Source organism: Antrostomus carolinensis, unplaced genomic scaffold, assembly GCF_000700745.2.
Source record: "Antrostomus carolinensis isolate BGI_N321 unplaced genomic scaffold, ASM70074v2 scaffold12579, whole genome shotgun sequence".
Classification (NCBI taxonomy): domain Eukaryota; kingdom Metazoa; phylum Chordata; class Aves; order Caprimulgiformes; family Caprimulgidae; genus Antrostomus; species Antrostomus carolinensis.
In genome coordinates, this window is record NW_010340706.1 from 2261 (window position 1) to 22387 (window position 20127).

At 42.4% G+C, this 20127-nt stretch overlaps 1 protein-coding gene across 1 annotated transcript in view; it reads right to left on the minus strand.

Moving 5' to 3' along the window:
- Positions 1–510: 510 nt before the first annotated feature.
- The window catches only part of LOC104531378 (RNA-binding protein 20), a gene marked incomplete at its 3' end in the record, with an annotated part of 99886 nt that continues 80269 nt past the window's right edge, over positions 511–20127 (minus strand). Inside the window, exons 4-15 of the mRNA XM_029087042.1 lie at positions 20005–20117; positions 18319–18380; positions 18070–18161; positions 17631–17722; positions 13191–13334; positions 11672–11803; positions 9736–9815; positions 8226–8913; positions 6219–6317; positions 4087–4756; positions 1388–1507; positions 511–632 (exon numbers count right to left, since the gene is read on the minus strand). Of these exons, the coding sequence (XP_028942875.1) occupies positions 511–632; positions 1388–1507; positions 4087–4756; positions 6219–6317; positions 8226–8913; positions 9736–9815; positions 11672–11803; positions 13191–13334; positions 17631–17722; positions 18070–18161; positions 18319–18380; positions 20005–20117 (2414 nt within the window). The remainder of the gene's footprint in view (positions 633–1387; positions 1508–4086; positions 4757–6218; positions 6318–8225; positions 8914–9735; positions 9816–11671; positions 11804–13190; positions 13335–17630; positions 17723–18069; positions 18162–18318; positions 18381–20004; positions 20118–20127) is intronic.

A 20127-nucleotide genomic window follows, 5' to 3' on the forward strand; every position in this document is an offset into this window, starting at 1 on the left:
CAGCGGGTCACAGGAAATGCCTCGGAGAGCCCGTGTGTCACCAAGTGCTGCGTGCTGAGACACGCTGCAGGAATACACGCTAACGCAAAGATAAGTCTGGCAACGTTATTAAACAAGTGGCATGTTTAATGCTCATTAAATTAAGAAATAAGAAACGTTGCTGCTGGGCTCACTCCCAGTGGTACAAATACCTGGGACCCTCAAGAACAGAGAATTAAAGATCTGAGTTGCAGGCTGTGCTAGTGACAAGGACCAAATATAGAGGAGAAAACAGTATTACCACCTGGTCCCATTTTATTTATGATCCAGACGTTGATTTCAAGCAACTGGGAGTGAGCAATCAGTGTGATAACATTTGGAACTACTGAAATGTTTTGCTTATCTAAATTGCTAAATTTTTTTCTGAATTCTGTCCACAGCATAAAAACTCATTTTTTGTAGCATCATCTACCTTAATGCCCAGTCAACCCCATAAGCTAGTTGTTAAGCTAGTTTCAAGTGTGTTTTTACCTGAAGATTTTTGTAGTGAACAGTACTTCTGCAGTGACTTGTCTTTGCTGTTTCTTCATTTGTGTAGAAGAGTCCACAGAGCTTGCAGTAAAACCCAGTTCTAGGCACCACAAATTCCACACCTATTGAGAAATTCTGAATTACATTCAAATGTCAGTTGAAACCCTTCCCCTCCACAATAAACTTGTTTTCAAAGAAAAAGAAAGTGCTGTTCAGTTAAATGACATAGATAGAAGACTGAATCCTGGATTTACTGCTCTGATTTCCCTAATTTTGCAATACTGAGCTGCAGTTTAAAATTCTGTGCATTGCAAATACATTTTCCACTTTTCTCTTAAATATCATATATATTTAAAAATGTACCTTCTTGTGCATAATATTGACTGGAAACTGCACTGGATAACCCCAATGGCTAGAACAGTAATAGTCATCTTAGCATTAAATTAATGCTTCAGTTATACAGATTGCTCCTTAGGATGTACTTCTTCAAGGTGTTTTACTCATGATCAGTGTTTACACAGTAAAACCAATACTTTGCTTATACTGAAAGTATAGTCAATACTTTTATGACAGAGACTTTTAAATTACTAAGTATTTTTCATATATATTTCATATATAGGCCAAGGGAACTGATTTTATCCCATCAGCGACATTAACAGCTATCTTTTGCCATTCATCTGGCGTGAAATTAGCAATGATCTATAATCAGAAGCCCGTTTCTTTCAACAGCTACCCCTCTGTCGCATACCCTGTTCCTTCACATCTGTTCTGAAAAATAAATATAGCAAGTAGCCTTAAAGTGACATCTTGTTGTAAGCTCTAGGTATTGCAGTGGGCGGCATCGCAGGCCGAGAGCAGCTTGGGCGTCCGAACGTACCCAGGGGAATGCTGAGTTCGGTGAAGACGTCCTCTTGCTCCCAGCCTGGAGGAGAGGGTCTTCTTTTAGAATCTACCTCCGGGTATTCCAGAGATCTCATTTCCAGGTACCTAGAATTTGCTTAACAAATGAATAAATGCATTGAATGAAAACAGTTCATTAGTTTAAAGAGATGTTTGTAAACTTCTCGGGAACACTTTCTGGGTGGATCTATCAACGAAGTAAAATCTGCAAAAAATGCAACTCCAACAGGTACACTACACTGTGCAGTCACTCCTATTTCTCCCAGCAGACCATTTTTCTATTTCTAATTTCACTTTCATTATGTTTATTCTTTTCATATTTTAATCTCTGAATAGGTCTATAAGGGTGACGGAGCTCTGGAACAGGCTGCCCAGGGAGGTTGTGGAGTCTCCTTCTCTGGAGACATTCAAGACCCGCCTGGACGCCTTTCTATGTGATCTCATTTAGGTTCCTGCTCTGGCAGGGGGATTGGACTGGATGATCTTTTGAGGTCCCTTCCAATCCCTGACATTCTGTGATTCTGTGATTATATGTGCCTCTGCCACAAGCATGGTCTGACTGCAGCTCCATAACCACGTATGGTGTTGCATGACCAGTGATGGATCTGGGCTAACACGGGGGCTGCTGAGAAAGGAGGGGGCAGAGAAAGCAGGACCTGCTGAGAGCAAATCCCCAAACTGCCTAAGGAGCTGCATGGGCAGAGCAAACCTTCCTCTGGTAGGACCCCTGCAGCACCATTGTCATCCTCTCCCTGGAACCACTCTTCTCCCATCCTCAGCTCTCCAAGGGACAGTTTCTGCTTTGTGGCTCTTGGCCACTTGAAGATTTTGGTTCCTGGCCAGTAGGGATGGGATGATTGGTCCCTGCTGACTGATGTTAATGGACACAGGCAGGAGATTCAAGGTGTGGAAAAGAGTGGGTTGATTTGCTGAGGCAGATAAAGCCAGTCAAAAGAACAGGTGCTGTCCCTTCTCAACATGTGAATTGCTTTTATTTAAAAAAAAAAAGATAAAAAGATAAATTTGTTATCAGAGAGCAACAGAATTAGAGATAATCTGGTCTGGCTCCTATTCTTCAGTTCTTACATCAAAGAACTAGTTCCCTTACCCTGCTGAAATTTCTATTGCATTGCAAATTTCACCTAGGTAAGGGATATAGAATCATAGAATGATTCTAAGGGATATATTTTCTCATAAAACAAATATATTTTTTCCCAAACCAAACCCTTCCTGTCTTTCAATTTTCAAGTCTTTAGTTCCAAGATCTGCAGTTTCTATGAAAATGCATTTTTCTTCATTGTTTTAAATATGTCTATTACACAATTAAAAAGAAAATAATATCAAATCCTGACTAGTTGGCTTTCAAGTTATCTTTAAGCCCACCCCAGGTTTCCAAATCTGCAGCAGAGATCCTGTAAAACCCTCAAGCTTTAGTTAGTTCTTCTTAAGACATCCAGGGCCTTTGTGGCAACCTAAGTCCCATTTAAGTTATTCCAACTCCGTGGCAGAAACCTGGGAAGCACAAGCTCCCCTGGAGCTTCCAGGCTCCCTGCTGGCAAGCTGGAATCTGAGATGCTGAAAACACTGAAGTAACTCTGCTCTTGGGATACCCAACTCTTTCGTCAGCTGTCTGCCCGTGAAGTGGGCAGCACAGGGGAGCCAACCTTGCCATTCCCAGTCCCAGGGAATTTGCAGGGCAGTGTTATCTCCAAATATGCAAAGCCTGGCAAGGTGTCTTCAGGTCAAACAGGTAAGTATTGAAAACTGAGTGAGTTTCAAATCTGTCCTGGAGGAAGAAGTTAGCTCAAAATCAGATGTTCATATTAAATGTTCCATAATTTTCTTGTGGAAAACTGCACCCTCAAAAATCTTCCAGCAACTTCTGTTCACAAACCCTTCTCCTTCACACAGACTCCAGCAGCAACAAAAAAGAGCAATCCTGGCCAACATGTATGTTGTTTTCCACTTCCCCTCATTATACACAGCCCATTCACTCAAGTTCCATTTGAAAGTGTGGCAAGGAACTGAACTCACTTTCAGACACTTAAGATCTTTTTTTTTCCTGACAGCTAAAATATTAACAGGCAGCTATGATTACATTTATTGGCATTATCTCCCAGCATGTCCTATCAGCTATACTAAAGGCAGCATGTGGTAGATAACAGGAGGTGATAAGGCAAGTCCTGACAAAAGGTACATGTTTGTGTGAACAGGGACTGAGAAGTCACAACCTACGGATGATTTCCATGTTACTAACACTTCAGTACAGTGTGTAAGAATACCCACCTTGTCCAGGAGCCAGCCAGACATTACAGATACTTTTCTGTTGACCTTCAGAGACTGTCACTCCTTCCATTGACAATTCAAAATAAATTTAGCAGGGCACTGAAAGAGTTCATCTAAACTCATGTGAACCTTGACATGACAATTATAGCAGCTTATGCCTTTCAGAAAGCTTGCAAGCTGCTTATCATATTTCCTTTACACTATTCAGCTAAGAGCCTCTAATGGTTTAGCTTGGCAAAAGGCACCGGGGTTCTTTTACTGAGCTGCTCCAAGGACAAGTCTTGATACTATTAGCAACATTTATTCTTGTTAGCAATAAATTTCAGTCTACTGTCAGAGAAAACATGCAAGGCTCTCTGTGGGCTGAAATGAAAAAAAAACAGTAGTTACCCTTGGCCTCTGGACACTCTTGGCTTCCGTGTCTTGTTTCTTCGCTAGCGTTTTTAACAAGCATTTCCATAACTCCTCTGCTCTCAGCTCCTTGTGATCCCATCTGTTTGTAATCGTCTATAAATGTATCAGGGAGCTGGAGAGTCTCTTCTTTCAGATGAACAGAAGGTATATGGTGATCTTCGGGCTCTAAGCGAGTGTCAGAGCTCTTATCAATTTTTCCTTCCTTCTGCTGGGGATCAGACTCCTTAGCAGATTGGTCTTCTTGCAATTCCTCTGGCTTCTGCTCAGGGTCCAGATTTAGGCTTGATGCTTCAGTTACAGCATCATCGTTATCATCATCCTCCTCATCATCCTGACAGCCGCTAGAAGCTACACTGCCCTTTGCTGATCTGAAGTTTGTCTCTAAAGCTTTATGGGTAAATTTGTCTTCACTCCTGGTTAAGTGGCTGTGATCGTTTTTCAGTTCTAACACGGTTGACATACAGGGACACATTTCTGAAGCGGTTTTATTTTTTTGATCAACTGGTACTATTTCTTCAAGCTCAGTTATATCCGGCTCCATAATTAAATCATCTTCTCCCACTTCATCTACTGTCACTAATTCCTCCATGTTAGCAGGATACCAGGTCTCACCTTCTACCTCACTTCCACTCTCCCAGTCTCGGTCCTGTCACAAAGATGTAAAACATCAGAGAGATCAGTGATTATAGATCACCACAGTTAAAAAATGGGCTTTGAACATTAGTAACCAGGAAGAACTTTGATCTGGCCATGCCTAACCTCTCTTGTATTTTAGTTTCAAAAACCAATATGCCTTGGTGTTGTGATTTTAAAACTTATGCACAAGAACAAGTAATCTCTTTTTAAATATCACACAACCTTCATTTTGTGGAGATTCTGTAACTGCCTTGGGGATTATAGTCTCTCCAGTCTCCTGTTTGTTACTTTTCTCTAAGCAGTGGAACAAGGCACAACCTGTTACACTTCATTATGTGACTGACTTTACTACGTGATCCCCAAGGAAATGAACCTCTCCCCTTTCTCCACCTCCATCCCAGGATGGTGAGAAATAGTCAGAACAATGAGAATATACTGAACCTCCATCTAGCCACTGTGGCTTTCACTTTGCTGGACTAGCTCCTTTAAATTCCTACAGTGACTGAGAAAAAGTGTCTACCTTCTGTAGTCACTTCCTTCCACCAGCAAGAGCCCTCTGCCAGGGACTATGTTGGTAGAGATTGACTTAGACCTTAAGAAAAATCAGTTTTACAGATATACTCCAAGTTACATAATCTAAAATACCTCATACATGCAGTTACTGACTTACAGGACTCAGGCACTAATACTGGACTTTAGAAGTATTAGAATTTTAAGGTATATGTGACTTTTAAAACACACTTGCAGCTTAGATTTCAACTCCTAGACTCATGGTGTACACATAATCTATTAATAATCTGTATTCTCCTCCTCTTTGGCCATTCCCACACTTCCCCTCCTAGAATCTTAAAACAGCATGAAAACTCTGGGAGTTGACACTGTTCTTGCCAGGAGATCAGTTTTCTACAGCAACAGATATCAATAGCTTCCATATCTGACCATCAACCCATGACCCTACAGATATGAAGCTGGAGGAATTCCAAGGACATTGCTGTCCCCGACTGCGATGCTGCAGTAGGGGTGCTGTAAAGACATTATTTAATTAAAACCAGAAACGATCAGAAGAGGCTACTATCCATGGTCCATCTAAGGCTAATGCTCTGAAAAGTTTTCATTGTTACTCCCCTCCTTCTCCACCAACAGCCCACATCTCCTATTTTTGGGCACGGTTTACAGAGTCACACAGTTCACTTAGGCATACGTTACTTACAGTTGTCAGTGCCAAGGGCTACGCATGTGAAGTAATACACATGGGCAAAGAGCAGCTAAAAAAAGTGTTCTGGAGACTTCAGGAAAAGCTATCCCTTAAAGCAGAGGTCAAGATAAGACAAATTAATTTAGACAACCCCCTTCTATAACCCCCTTACGGGCCTTTCCGTGAGGGTTTAATATTTCAGTTGGGAGAACAGGCTACCAAACCTGGGGTTTCACTCATTTTGTCGTGGAAGTTGCACCAACAATGTGTCACCAACCTTCTCTTTTCTTGTGTTTTCCAGAATCTCTCCAGATTCTTTTCCTTGTTTATCAGCTGAAGGCGAACTCTTCTCTGGAACTTGCTCCTCTTTTCCAAGCTAAAATAAATACAACATATACATGTATGGCAACACACAGTCGTGCTCTATTATGTTTCTATTCTGGGTTTAGGGAAGCAAAGTCACTACAAGGTCACATTCTTTATTTCTAAAGATTATGCAAGTCAACTGGGCTGTGGAAAAGACCCAAGAACTGAATTTCATTAGCAAAGCTGCACAAATAAGAATTAAGAAAAAGAAATTAAAACAAAATTAGAGAGATGTAAATTACATCATAGAATTGGCTAGAAGACAGCTGGGGGAGAATGTGAATTTGTTAAAAATTTCCAGCCTCCACTCCTCTGTTCTCTACCCACATCTGTTATGTTGGCTCAGACATGGTAAGGAGAGCAGCAGCGTTAAAACTCTGCAAAAGACTTTAATTGTTTCATTAATTGATGATCAGTCAAGATAGGATCAGTCAAGAATGCAACTGCTTGCACAAAAAAAAGGACAAAACCACAGTACTACTTGGCATTGGTAAAAGAGGGGCAAAGCAAAAGTGTGAGTTCAAGACATTCAAACCTATTTCTTTCTTTTAAAATAAATTGTTAGCAGTAGTCACTGGAGAGATCTGCCTTTGTTAAAAAGTCACTTGAAAATAACTTGAAAAACATGCAGAGGAGTGTGCAACCCTGGTGATTTAGGATGCTGTCTGACATTTCTCTCTAACATCTCCTCCCAAGGAACCATCCATCACCAGCTGAAGGAGAAAGATGACAAAAGGTGGTACAGACACCCATATCTATGGCATGAGGTAGTGCTGCTGCCTGTTACAGAGGCTAGCTGAGGTACAAGATCCAGAGATTTCCACCAACTTCGCCTGCACATGACCAGAACGAATGCAAGGTCAACTAAAAACAACCAAAGATGGCTCTGGCAGCCCAAAGTCACAAACTAGAGAAGGACCCCTGGTCAGCAAAGCAGCTCTGCAGCCTCCTGTGCCAGCATCCCCAGGGGTGGACGGCGGCTGTGTCTCACCAGGGGGGACTGGGGGAGGTGAGGTGGCCAAGAGCCAGTAACAAGATCCCCATAGGGTGGGGATATGAGCGTGGGCTGTACTGGGACTGAGCGAATGAGGCATCTTGATCTGTTCCCTCTCCACTTTTTCCCAGTGGAGAATCAAACCCAAAAATGCTGCCACTTTACCAACTGGGAGTATTTCTCCAGAGATCCTGTAATTTTTCAGGTGAGCCTGTAAAATTACAGTGGTTCTGCCATGGGAAGAGACTCCTGCCAGCACATTGAAGGGAGTGGTGTGAATTATCCCTGCCACAGCTGAGGGTAGGGACATATGATTAATAGAAACCAACTGCTCTGCTGAGTTGACCAAAAAGAAAATGTTCCTCATTAAAAGTTCATTCCCTATTTTAGCAGTATAACAACCAGTTCCCTGTATTGTCCTACAAATATTGTGCATCTCTCAAGGCTCATAATTAAGTGGTAAAATACTACTTAATTCCCAGTTGGCCCAATCCACATCACAGGCAGTGGAAGCAGGTGATGGATGCAGAGAGAGCAGCTATGGGGTATTCTGCACAGACTTAGAGAGCAGTAGGGCAATTGTCCCTGCACACACAACCTGCATGCAAACAGCAGATTATCTAGGTTTTGTTGGGAGTAATCTGTCCCCTTCATCTCACTGGTTACCCAGAGGTTCTGTGCTTGATGCACAATGTCCATGCTCCCAACACTGCAAAGCTATAATAGATCTGCACGATCTGGGAAAAGACGTGGAGAAGATGACCTCCCAAGATCTCTTCCAAGACTATATCCCCTGATTTTATCATGGCAAAACATTGCACGTCACCAGCACCACATCCGCAACAACTGATCTAAAATATTTCATAAAATACATTACTTCAGCATTTACCTTCTTCTTACACACAAACTGAGATCTCTGTTTACCTCATTGTTGGGAGGTTTGGTTTCCTTCACATCACTGCCTTCAGCAGCAGCATCTTCCTCTTGGTCTTTTTCAGCTTTCTTCACTTTATTCTTATCACTTTGTTTTTGCCTGGAGCCCTCAGATGCTTTGCTGTGCTTCTGTTCAGCTGCCTCCTCCCTGGCAGCGTCCTCGCTGTAAGAATGCCTGCGTTCCCTTAACTTTGCCTCTTCCTTTCTCTTAGATCTCCCAGGTAAATCCTGCAGCTGCCTCTGAAACTTGTCAGGTTTTGACTTAGAGGTTTTTCGGTAATAGTCATCTTCCCTGCTCTTGTAGCCAGATAAAGGGTGAAGGGAGCCAGGGGAACCACTCCTTAAATATTTTTCTCTGTGCCCTCTGCCTCCTTCAATCCGTTCATCCAAATCAAACTTGTCCAGCTGTCGGGAATAATGTTTCCTCTCATGTACCCACGTGTCAGTCCTGTCCCTCTTCTCATCCCCATTCTCTCGCCATTCTCTGCTGTCTCTTTCCTCTTCCCGTCGAGAATACGGGGACTGATCCCATGACTCTCTCCCATTTCCCCAGTCGGTCCTGCTGGTCCCCATCGGACTGTGGGGTGAACTGCAGGAAGTAAAGCTGGGCGTGTGGGATCGGGGCGACAGGGAGCGGCTTATGGGGCTGCGAGAGCGGGGCCTCTCCGTGCCATACCTGCTGCGAAGGGAAAAGGCAGCTGTAACTGGCTGATCTACTGTGGTCTACCAAGTTCTTGTACACTGGAAACACGTGGGGACTGCCCTGGTGGCTGTGAACTTGAGACCCCAGGTCTTTCACAGACAGGCACTGCACAGCTGCAAACGCAGTGAACAGGAGAAAAGGCAGCAGCATATCCACAGAGCTTAACTAAACCCCACAGATCCATCAAGAATATATTTGTTAATTCTTAAAAGTGTCTCATAGGGGTTTAGCATTAAAAGCTTATATGTTAATCCCTTTACAATGACCCTAATGTCTGTACCCTTAGTACTTACTTGTCTAGGGCATCTCTGAGACAAAAGTGACAAAGGTCACCTGTTTAAAAGAGGTGTTTTAGGACTGAGATTCCTCTCCATTTTTGATGGAAGGCCCAGAAGTCAGACAGATCAGAAACATACCCAATGACATTTTAATCTCGACCGGCTCCTTCCCACTAGGTTTCACAGCACCCCCAGCCTTTAGGCTTTTCACTCTAGGGGGAGGAGAGTGGAACACCTTCATTTGTGTGTTCTTCACGTACCAGGCCTATTTTCTGAGTGATCATCATCAATAGGAAAGAGTACATTTATTTTCATAACATGCACAGTTTCAATCTGATCTCATTATATAGGCCCTATACCTACTATTATACTCACTTATATTTTTTGCAGTGAGTTGAAGTGAGATCCAAATTAGGAAAGCAAATGAGATAAGAGAGGGAAGCATACAGATAATGCTTTTTCTACCTGCAGGTTCACAGACTTATCCAGGTCCCCGTTCCAAACTATGGAGAAACTTTACCTGTCCACTTCACGCAGCAGGTCCCTCTCCCTCTGTGAGTGGATGTCCTGGATGATAGCAGCCACGTTCTTACCTGGTTTCTAAATAAGACAAAGACACTGTTTAGCATGCTGCACTACTCTCCAAGCTAATACAGGTGATTTGTCCTTCAAGAAACAGCATCCATGCATCATTTAATTACACTACTACTGAGAAATATTTGTTTTCAGTGTTGTGGTTACAGTCTTTTCTGCAGCTGGTATCGCAATGACACAATCAAAGCAGTAGAAGGATACAAATGAAAAATTTGCTCCACTACATTGCAGCACTGTCTCCTCACACTCTGCTGCTGTAACAGGCTTCGAAAACTAGCTTGTCCTTCCCTGATACACATCCACTACAGAGTATTTTCTAGGAATTGGATCTAAGAGGAAACAAACTAGATAATTTTTCTAATATCTGAATTAAATATGTATAGCAGCCTATCTCTGGCCCTCTAGGAATGAACTGTCTTCTCTTCATCTCAGAGTTTAGCTCATTCTGGAGTATAGCTCTAAAAGACTATGTTTAGACATGAGGGCTTCAGAAAAGCTAAGTGTAAGAAAGATGCATACAGGAAGTGCTGATTACTTGAGATTCAAGATCATTTACAAAAGATGCACTATTCCAGGCTGGAGTGCTCGCAATTCGTCAAACACTTGGAGCATGCACAGCTGAGCAACATAATCATGCAGGAACTCAGAGCAGTTTGTAGTGGTAAATAGCTCATGCATATCCTCCCTTCCGTGTTGCACTTCTGTTTGTTTGTTTGTTTTTAACAAAGAGAAAGGGCTTCTGCTCAGGCAGAGAAAAATAATTCCATGACCTGAAAAACTGCCATTGGAAAGGCTGAAAATCTTCCTGAAATCTAGGCAAACTCCCACACCCTCCTGGGTAATTCCTGTTCCGCCTCTACGTTAAGATGCACAGTCTCTGCCACCTTACATCTGAAATCCTTCACCTCACCACACTAAGAAAGATTGCCCGGGTTTACGGACTTTTGGCAACTCCTTTAAGTCTTCTTACACTATTATACATGTACAAGAGAGAAAGAGACTTTTCCAAAGGTCAAACCAAACTGAGTTACTTGTTTTTCCTCAAGGCTCATGAAAGTCCCCTGAACCTCTTAACTTGGAACACTACAGAGTTATTTTATAAAATAACTTTGTGCTGTGTTAGATAATACAATATGAACCTTCTCAGCTCTGCATTGCCAGTTCCAGTCCAAGTCTCCATAAAAAAAAATACTCTCTTAGCATTACACATGGTAGTATATAAGCTTCCATAAATATGCTCACAAGAGCAGTGATTTTGGGGTAACACTCATGTGTTCACACCAGAAATGTCACACGCTCTACAGAAAACCCCAAGACTATTGCTCTGTTCTGACTCTATGTAAAAAATAATAATTAAAAAAAGTATCCTTTTTAATTGAGGTCATTCACAAGAAAGAAAGAAAAAGAAATCAGTGTGATGTTTAGCCCTGCCACCACTGCTTGGTATAGAGATTGTACTATGGCTCAAGCATGCAAGTAGTGAAAAGCTTTGCTTCAGGCTTACTGCCTGACTTGTTTTTGCTGATATGTTGTATCTTACACATGGCTGTGTTTCAGACCTTGGTTAGACCAAGCACTGTGGGGAGCCTGCCCAGAAGGAAGCTCAGAAGGGATTTTTGAAACAATGGTATGAGAGGACCAGAGAAAATGGGATCTCTTACAAGAGTTAAAATTTAGAACAAGAGCAAGCAGCTAAGTATAAAAGATCTTTAACGCACATTTATTAATTTATCTTTCTTTATTTCTTTTTCCATAATATTAAAGCATTAATTAGAGATCAGTAATCAGCAAAGATTTTTAGACGTATTCTCCAGGACGTGCCATGGAAACTCAGGAAATCTGATCAGGAATGACTACCTTACCTTCAGCTGCAATTCCTTGTATCTTTTAGACATCCTAATAAGTAACTTGTCATCATTTATCATAGCAGGTTTTTCTTTGTAGTACTGCACCATGGCTTGTGCTGCTTCACTGTAAGCCATTTCCAGAAAGGCCTAGCACAAATGGGGAGAGCTTTAAAAATCTACTACATTATTAAAAATACAAAGTATAAGACAGAAAAGGCAGCACAATAATTTTTGTTTGGATTCTTCTCATGCAAAATGTCTTGACAGTACAGAACCAGGTAGCTTTCCAGCCCTGGAGCTGAAATAGCAACACTAAGTCCATTGCTCAGTCTCCTTTTAACTGCAAATAACGGTTTCAACCCAGCTGTTAAAGCTGATATGCAACTTTGGAAGCCAGTTCAGTTAAAAACTAAATGACTGGGATCCAATCTTTCTCAATATATGAAAACATCACCTTTCCCCTGTTTCCTCACTGGTGCTTCTACACCATGGTTGGCTGCTGACAGGATGCAGAACTGCAACACTGCAGCATTCACTGCTCCCAAGATTGTCAGCTGTTTCTTGCAGAATTGCAAGGGATCCAGATAAAAGCAGAATATCAGAGCATAAGCAGCCAAAACAAAGCCAAAAAAAGAGTTTAAAAAACCTGAGTGATGTTAACTAGCACTTTTATTTACACAAAATTTGCATTCGATGTGACTGCAGTTTAACCAGTCAAGGAACATACTCACAGCTGTGTAATGACTTCATTTTGAAACATAACAATCTCAAACTTGCCCTCTGGCATGGATTCTACATCCACCTGTCCTGTCTGCTGCAGGTATGTGACAGAAGATTTTCTAGTCTTCCCAGCCTACCACCACTTATAGACAAGCTACTTAAGGTAGACTGAAGGTACCTTGAAGAAGGAGCTCTACTACAATCTGGTGCAGATTAAAAGGGAGCAAGTGGGGTGTCAGTGCTCCCTGTAAAGGCCCAGCCTCCTTTAGCACATGTGCACCAGATCATGGGGGCTCTGCCACCAGCCTGTGACTGCAATTACACCACTGTGGGACCTGCCTCTGCTGTAACAACAGCCCAGCAAACAGTCTAGGACAGCTGAACCAGGCTAGAGTGCGAGTCGCTCTTCAATGCCCAGTGCAACTTTGGGTACGAAAGCAATAAAAATCTCCCAAACAGAACAGGAGAAGTCTGAAAGTAACCCTAACTAATGGCTGAGAGAAGGACAAGTTTATTCACTTTAAAAAAAAATTATTAATATTATTGATTATTAATTATTTTTAAAATGTACAGTTTTACAACACTTCTTCAATGAAATTTCTGGGGTTTTTTAACAAGAACTATAAGGCAGTGGTCATGTTTATACCACCTCATTCTGCAAACACCTTATTTTTTTTTTACTTTAAGAGCAGGCTTCATATATTTAAGTTTCTATTACAAAAAACCCCTATATTTTCCCCAAAGACTCTGTTTTCATATCAATATGTCTTTATGCCAACAGACACCAATACCAGTGACCCCAAATGCACAGTACCTGATTAGTGGATTTCATGAGGATATAGTTGGTGACCTTCCCAAATGGGAGGCCCAGGTTAATGACATCATTCTCTGTGCAGCTTCCCTCGGGAAGGTTGCAGATGTGAACAACTCGACCCAGTGTAGATTTCCTCTGAGGAAACTGGGGAAAAAAAACAACTCAATACAATGTTTTTATCTTAGATATTCCATCCACTAGATAAGACCTTACATTTCTGCAAAAAATGAAGCGTTCTGTTCTGCACACCTGTTATTAAGGACAAATATTCTTCTTTAAAACCTTGTATTTTAATATCCTGGTTTAGAAACACAAATAGGAAGGGAAATATTTAACTGCAGTGCAGCTTGCAATGGACTCTCCACCCCTGGACATTACAAAATCCAGAGAGGATTTCTAGAAGGGATGCTCTTATTCAAACAGGATTAAGAATATTGCTGCAAAAGCTAACTTGCCACCTCAAACCTTATGGACTCCAGGGCTTCAGCTCCCTGGCATGTCACAGCAGAGGGCTGGGCTGCCAGGGGCACTGGTCACTGTGCTGTACTCAGCACCAGTGAGAGTCTGGAGGCCCCTCGGTGTTTGCAGACATAGGGTGCCCCTGTCACGGGGAGGTCTCATCCCCTCCTGATCAGCTCCCTGTGGGGCCAGTACCCATCTGGTATGCCACCATAACCCCTATGGCTCCTCTGCCAAGTCAGATAGCCTTCCTTATCCCATCTACATCTGTCTGCCCACTGGGACTCTGTGCCTTGCCCACACATGAGGGCACTGTACACTACTAAAGCCCTTAAAAGGCCCTTAGCAGATAATTTACAAGCAATGCACAAAAAATTAGTACTTTCAAGTGTTCAAAGAATGCCCATTTATGTGGGGCTGGTGGTGCCTGGAATTTGAAATAGATGCTCACTGCAGTCCCTGCTGAATTTATGGATGTTAGACACCAGCTTAGGTGACCACGGAGGTGTTCAGGATAGCAGAGGCTCCTTCTGCCCTGGTGGAACAGACTGGGTCGGCAGTAAAAGTGACCCCACTTAACTCGTCAGAGGACACTCAGCTGTACCTCAGGTTGGAAAACTTACTACTTTCCTCTCTCATTGCAACAACACATGGTAGGAGGGACTTATCCCCTGCGGACATAGTGACCACTGGACAGGCAGAGAGGCAGAGCTCCCAAATTGGGCTGGCACAGGCACATGGCCACCAGTGTGGTAATCGCTTCCCCAAGGGTGGAGGTCTGTTTTGGAGTGCTGGGGCAGTTCCCAAAGAACTGCCCTTCTCCCTGACAAGGAAAGCAGGCTCTATACTCCTTGTGCAAAGAGGCATCAGGGTATACTCACAGAAGAGCATACTTTACCCCAGCTGATAACATGCAAAACATTGCTCCCTTAGGATTAAGTCTACCCAGACTACTTCCCTGTTTATCATCTCTGCTGTTAGGATTTTACTGAAGAAGTAACTCTACATTCAGTTAAAATTGTGCCATTCAAGGGAAGATGCAAATCACGTAATCTTGTGGGATCAAGTTCACCAGAGCCATCACAAATGTTTGGCATGTCAGCAAGTTCACAAGTTACAGAGCTAATGTTATCTTATTTACACCTTCATCCCATTACTTTCTCTCCAGGCTTTGCCACTTAACCTTTTGTGTATTTTTGCTGCAGCAAGACCCTGTATTATACAGTAGTCTGCTATTTAGCTTGCATCTTACAGAGCCTACCCAGGTGCATAAGGTAAGTCAAAGAAGTGCCAAAGTCCAGAAGCAAGATACTTTCTCTTGCAGAAAAATAACAAAGACCTGATCCTGAAAAACATGAAGCAACTCAATAGAAAAGGAAGTGCTGGCTGCGTGCATCTGGCAAGGCAGCATGTAGTGCACAACAGAAGAATACAACTACAGCTAGCAGAGGAAAAGGAAACTTTCCTGACAGCAAGTGCAACCCCAGTGTAGGAACACCCCAGGTCACCTGGCACCTCCTGTTTGTTTTGTTGGATCTGTTAGAGCTGGTATATTAAGAGTCTCTGGGACTAGAAAGACTTAGCTGTTCCCTACGTAGGCTCCAGAGCCCGTGTTCAGACACGTGCTCAGCAGTACATTAAATCAAACGACTGTAAGATGTTACCACCCCCTGCACAATTGGCAATGGCTTAAATTAAAATGCTGTGCCATAAATCTGCTGTAATTCATGATTAAGAAGTGGTCACATACTCATACCAGAAGTCAATGGGCTGTACCAAGCAATAATCTTGTCAGCTGATTGAAGTTAAACTGGATCCATTCATTAAATAGAGCTGTAAATCACAGCCAGGAAAGGAATATACACCTTCCATATCCACAGTCAGGAAGTTAGAGGAGCTGTTGTGTGTCAAGTGTTGAATGTAATTTTCAGTAACATGCTAAGTTAGCTTTCTTTGCAATCGATGTCTCTGAGGCTTTATCAATACAGCTGGACAACTACTACAAAAATAATTTCAAGCATAGCAGTGAAATGCACCTCATACTATTTGCCATATTATTTCACCGATCCAATTTGTTTATTTTTAATAGCTTTTTTCCCAAATTAATTTTTTTTTCGGATTCTTTATCCCTTTCTTGAGCTTCACATGAACCTCTTTTAAAGATAATAAGAAACTGACAGTCCCATCCCTCCAGTGCTAATGGCTCTCCATGCCTGAGTGAAGACTTGTAGCACTGCATTGGCCTTTTGAAGAGGGATAGAGTTATTTGCAGATGGACAGCACAGAGCAAGCTCTTCCAGAAATCTGAACACTTTGTTTATGATTACATGCAGGGTCAAGTATAATCTTCCACTGCTCAGTTAAATGGCAGCAGCTTAGCTGAAAGTGAATACTACCGTGCAAAGGTGTAATAAATTATAAGGCACCTGGGTTGTGGGGTGAGTGACAGCTGGCAAACTCAATTTTAACACCTCTAATATAGCTCCCTCTCCACCCAATGAGCTTCTGAAGAAAAATAGGATTCACAGTGTCCAGGAAAATCAAAGATATTGTTTCTTTTATCTCTCATAGTACTTCAAGTCTTCTGCAGACAGCTTTGATGATAAATAGTGACAGGCTCTAAGGAGAATTGATACTGGCATTAGCAGTAATTTCATTTGTTGTGAGGTTGACAGACATGATGAAAAGGAACATTCCTCTGCACCCGCTGCTACTCCACCTCTGACCTTGGAGGCAGCCATCATGAGCAGCGCTGCTCTTTGCTCCCCTGCACACAGTGTCTGTGACAGGCAGAAGCTAAAACTCCTTCAAATAACCTCTGTCACAGCAAAACCACACAGCAGAAAATTGGTTGCATTAAACAAATCTGGGTGATGTTTCTGTAAGCAATGCCTAATGTGAACTGGAGTGGCACAGGGACACAACTCAGCCTCCCATTCCAGAGTGTTTGAGGGCACATCAGGATACATGCACAAAAGCTAACAAGTTGAAAACTTGAACCCCTGGATTACTGTTGCTATTCCATGAATGCCCTGACATGAGTCCTTGATGCCTCCAGCTTTAATCGTAGCTTTCTGATCCATGTTGAGCTTCATTTTAGCTGTAACAACTTTTGTACTTCCATTATGCAAATGATTTGCCTTTGTTTGCCTTTTTTTTCTTGCTTTTTTTAAAAAAAAAATTATTTTAAAATCTTTCTGCTTTGTCAGTGTAAGAACCACTTTTAATGTTATCTTTTTTCCCTAGCATTTTTTGATTATTGGGCCAGGAATTCAAGTGCACATTAGAGCAATATAACTGGGGACCTGTGGTGAATGCTGGGGGGCTAACAAACCTAAACCATGGAAGGCTGTACACCAAAGCAAACTTGCTGAGAGGTTACCAGTGGCAGCAGATGACGCAAGTAGTAGGCTAAAATAAACTAAGAAAAAGCTAGTCCAGTACAATGAATTGATCTGGGACCCCGAGGTGAGTAACGCTGAGCAAAGCTGCAGCCACTATCTTTGCCACTATTGCTACCTGGGAGAAGGACCCCAGCTTGGGAGAGTCAGAGAACAATTGCTACAAATAAATAACTGGAGAGATTGCAGACTGCTTGCTGAGATAGATACTCAGAGTAAGTAAAAACTAATCCAAATCTTCATTCCAAGCTGAAGCTGACCTTCCTGGGTTGAAAAGATTCAGAAAATGGGGGAAAAAAGTCAATGGGAGACACACAAAACCATCTGCCTCCCCTCCCCAAATTTCTCTAACAAGTAAACAATTTTTAGCACTATTAAAAAAAAAAAACAACTGCAATCAAGTTCTGATTTGTCTAAAATCAAAAGCATAAAAGAGATGCAGGGAAGTTGAAATAACAGACTGAATATTCAGATTATTATCTAAAAGGAAGCCTTCATGGGTTTAATTCCAGTAAGTAGAAGTGGCTTCTATACAAGAATCTCAGCACAGAGATCAATTTGCTTAGGTACTCACTCTTACCCCTGATGGAGGAGAAGAAAACGTAGGACCTGGCTGGCCAAAGGATCTTGCTGACGTAGTGATAAAAGATGAGCCGACATTTGGTGGATAATCTAAATAATGGATTACACACATTTAATTAAAATCTTGACTCACATAAATTGCATTAGTGTGCTCAGTAAGCAATGCCCCATTTACACAAAAATTATTTTTGTAGTCTACACCAAATTATACACTGTTTCATTGTACTGTGAAAAGAGGTCATTGTCTGAAAGAAAAATAAATGCATACTTTGAAAGGCACAGTATTGGCTCTTAGCCTTTTTGTGCACAACCTCTAAAAAGTCTTCCTTGGAAATTTGTATCACATTTCATTCAAAATGTCCACTTTTCCCCAGAGACTGAATTCCCTTTCAACTAAAAAAAAAGCGGTTTCAAATATTGCACATACAACCATTCACCTTCAATACTAGATGGATTGAAAACTGCTGCATTATTTGGTGATAAATGCAATGTTCCATCTGCTGAGTTTAACACACACCGGATACCAGTGCTGGAAAAGAAAGAAAAGATCTTTAGGAGCATGCATAATATGCCAGCAATATTAAAGCATAATTATTAGACAGTAAATTCTTGGTGTAAAGCCACTGGATGTAAGGGATGCTCTGTTAAAAACTCAGTTGGAAGAGTGTCTCTAAAATAATACTTACTTATCTGAAAAAGCCATACATTTTTGGATGTGAAGACTTCCCTTAATGTGCTGATCCCAGTCCTACGTTGAAACAAAGAGATGATGAGCATAGGAAAAATCTTGAGACACATTTACAAGAGATTGCTTCTCCATTCAGTTCACCTTATTCTAAAAACAATACTGAGATGCTGAAGATCAAACTGTGATGCTGGAGCCAAGCGCACCTTCATCCAGTGCATTTACTGATTCGTTATTTGTAGGTTAAATTATCAGCTACTTTACAAAAGGAGAGCTTCTCTGTATTAACTTTTTAAAATCCAGTACATTTCTATTAATTCTGTTACTTCACTCTAGCTGAAGAGCTCATCCTGCAAGGCGTTGAGCCCCCTCAGCTCCCGCAATGTCTGTAAGGAAGGTGCTCAGCATACAGGGCAGCCAGGACACTGCTTTCGCAAAATGTTTGTCAAAGTACATTTAGATATTTGCACTTCTATGATCCAAATGAGGCAGTGTATTAAACATCAAACAGATCAACTGAGACTCAGCAAAATGACATTTTCCCTGCCCTTTTAAAATGTTTGATGAAACAGAGGAATGCTCAGCACGCCCTAGGTGGGGGCTGCTTCAGAGCAGTCCTGTAGCTGCAGTAACCACAGCAAACTCTTTTGCAAGCAGCTGCTCAAAGAGTAAAAGGGAAACATGAAAGAGTAAATCTATTCAGATATCTCAAAACCGCGGGGTGTGTAAGTATCAGGTACTATTTCATTTACTGGCTGTCTTCCTTCCTATATACATGCTGTTGTAATGTTTTTGTCAGGCTACCATCAATGTGAAAACAGATGCCTCTGCGGTTAGGTGCCGGTCCTGCGATGTGATGGAATAGGCCATGAGGACTTGTTGAGCAGGGCTCACCAGGAGGCCAGAACAACGCCAGCCAGCGCCCATGTATGGCTGTGGGGCTCAGAGGCTTCTCCAGACCTGACCTATATAACATGACCTAGCACACAGGCTGTCTGAGCAACAGGGAAGCTTCTTCTCGAGGGTGAGGTTGAATTTGGAGTTCCCTTGGCAGTATCAGTAGAGAAGTGGGACTGTGGTCTGCACTATACACGCTGAGCAGCTTCTTGCTTCCAGGCCAAAGTCACTGGGGACCCTGAGTCCTACATTTTCCTTAGAGCTACTAAAAGGAGGAAGAGATCCCAACAGAGGAATTATTAAAATCATTTTATCAAAGTGCATTGTTTTGTTTAAGCAAGCTACTTCCACAAGGCTGTTAGGGGGAAATCTTTGGGATCAGAAACGCAAAGAGAAAGGGAGAGGCAAATGAAACCGCATGTCTGTGGTTTCAATACCAGCTTGAGAAGCAGGGGATTGGCTTCAAGCTCCTCCTCCTCGTGCTTTGGGCCCAGGAGATGAGTTGCAACCCCAGCCTGGACCTCGGGTTTCTCACGCCAATGCCGTAATCTCACCGCCTTTCACAGCAAGATGTGGAACAAAACCAGATCTTGAAACCCCAGTAATTGCCATGAAACAGATGTCCAACACCCTAAGCGAAACTATAGCCCTTTGTTTCCACTCCTCTTTGTTTCCATCTCTGTGTCGATTGCTGGCAGCAAGGGGGGGCGGGAGCCGGCAGCCAGATCAATCACCAGACAGCGTGGTCAAGGGTCTGAACCATGCCTAGGGGCAACTTAAAACCACTCACCTTCAGATCGAAGATCTTCTTGTCACACAGGGCGCAGACGTGGGGGAAGTGGAGGGGGGCCACGCCACGGAGGTCACCCAGCTGGTGTGGCGGCAGGGAGCGGGCAGGCAGGTCTGGCACGCC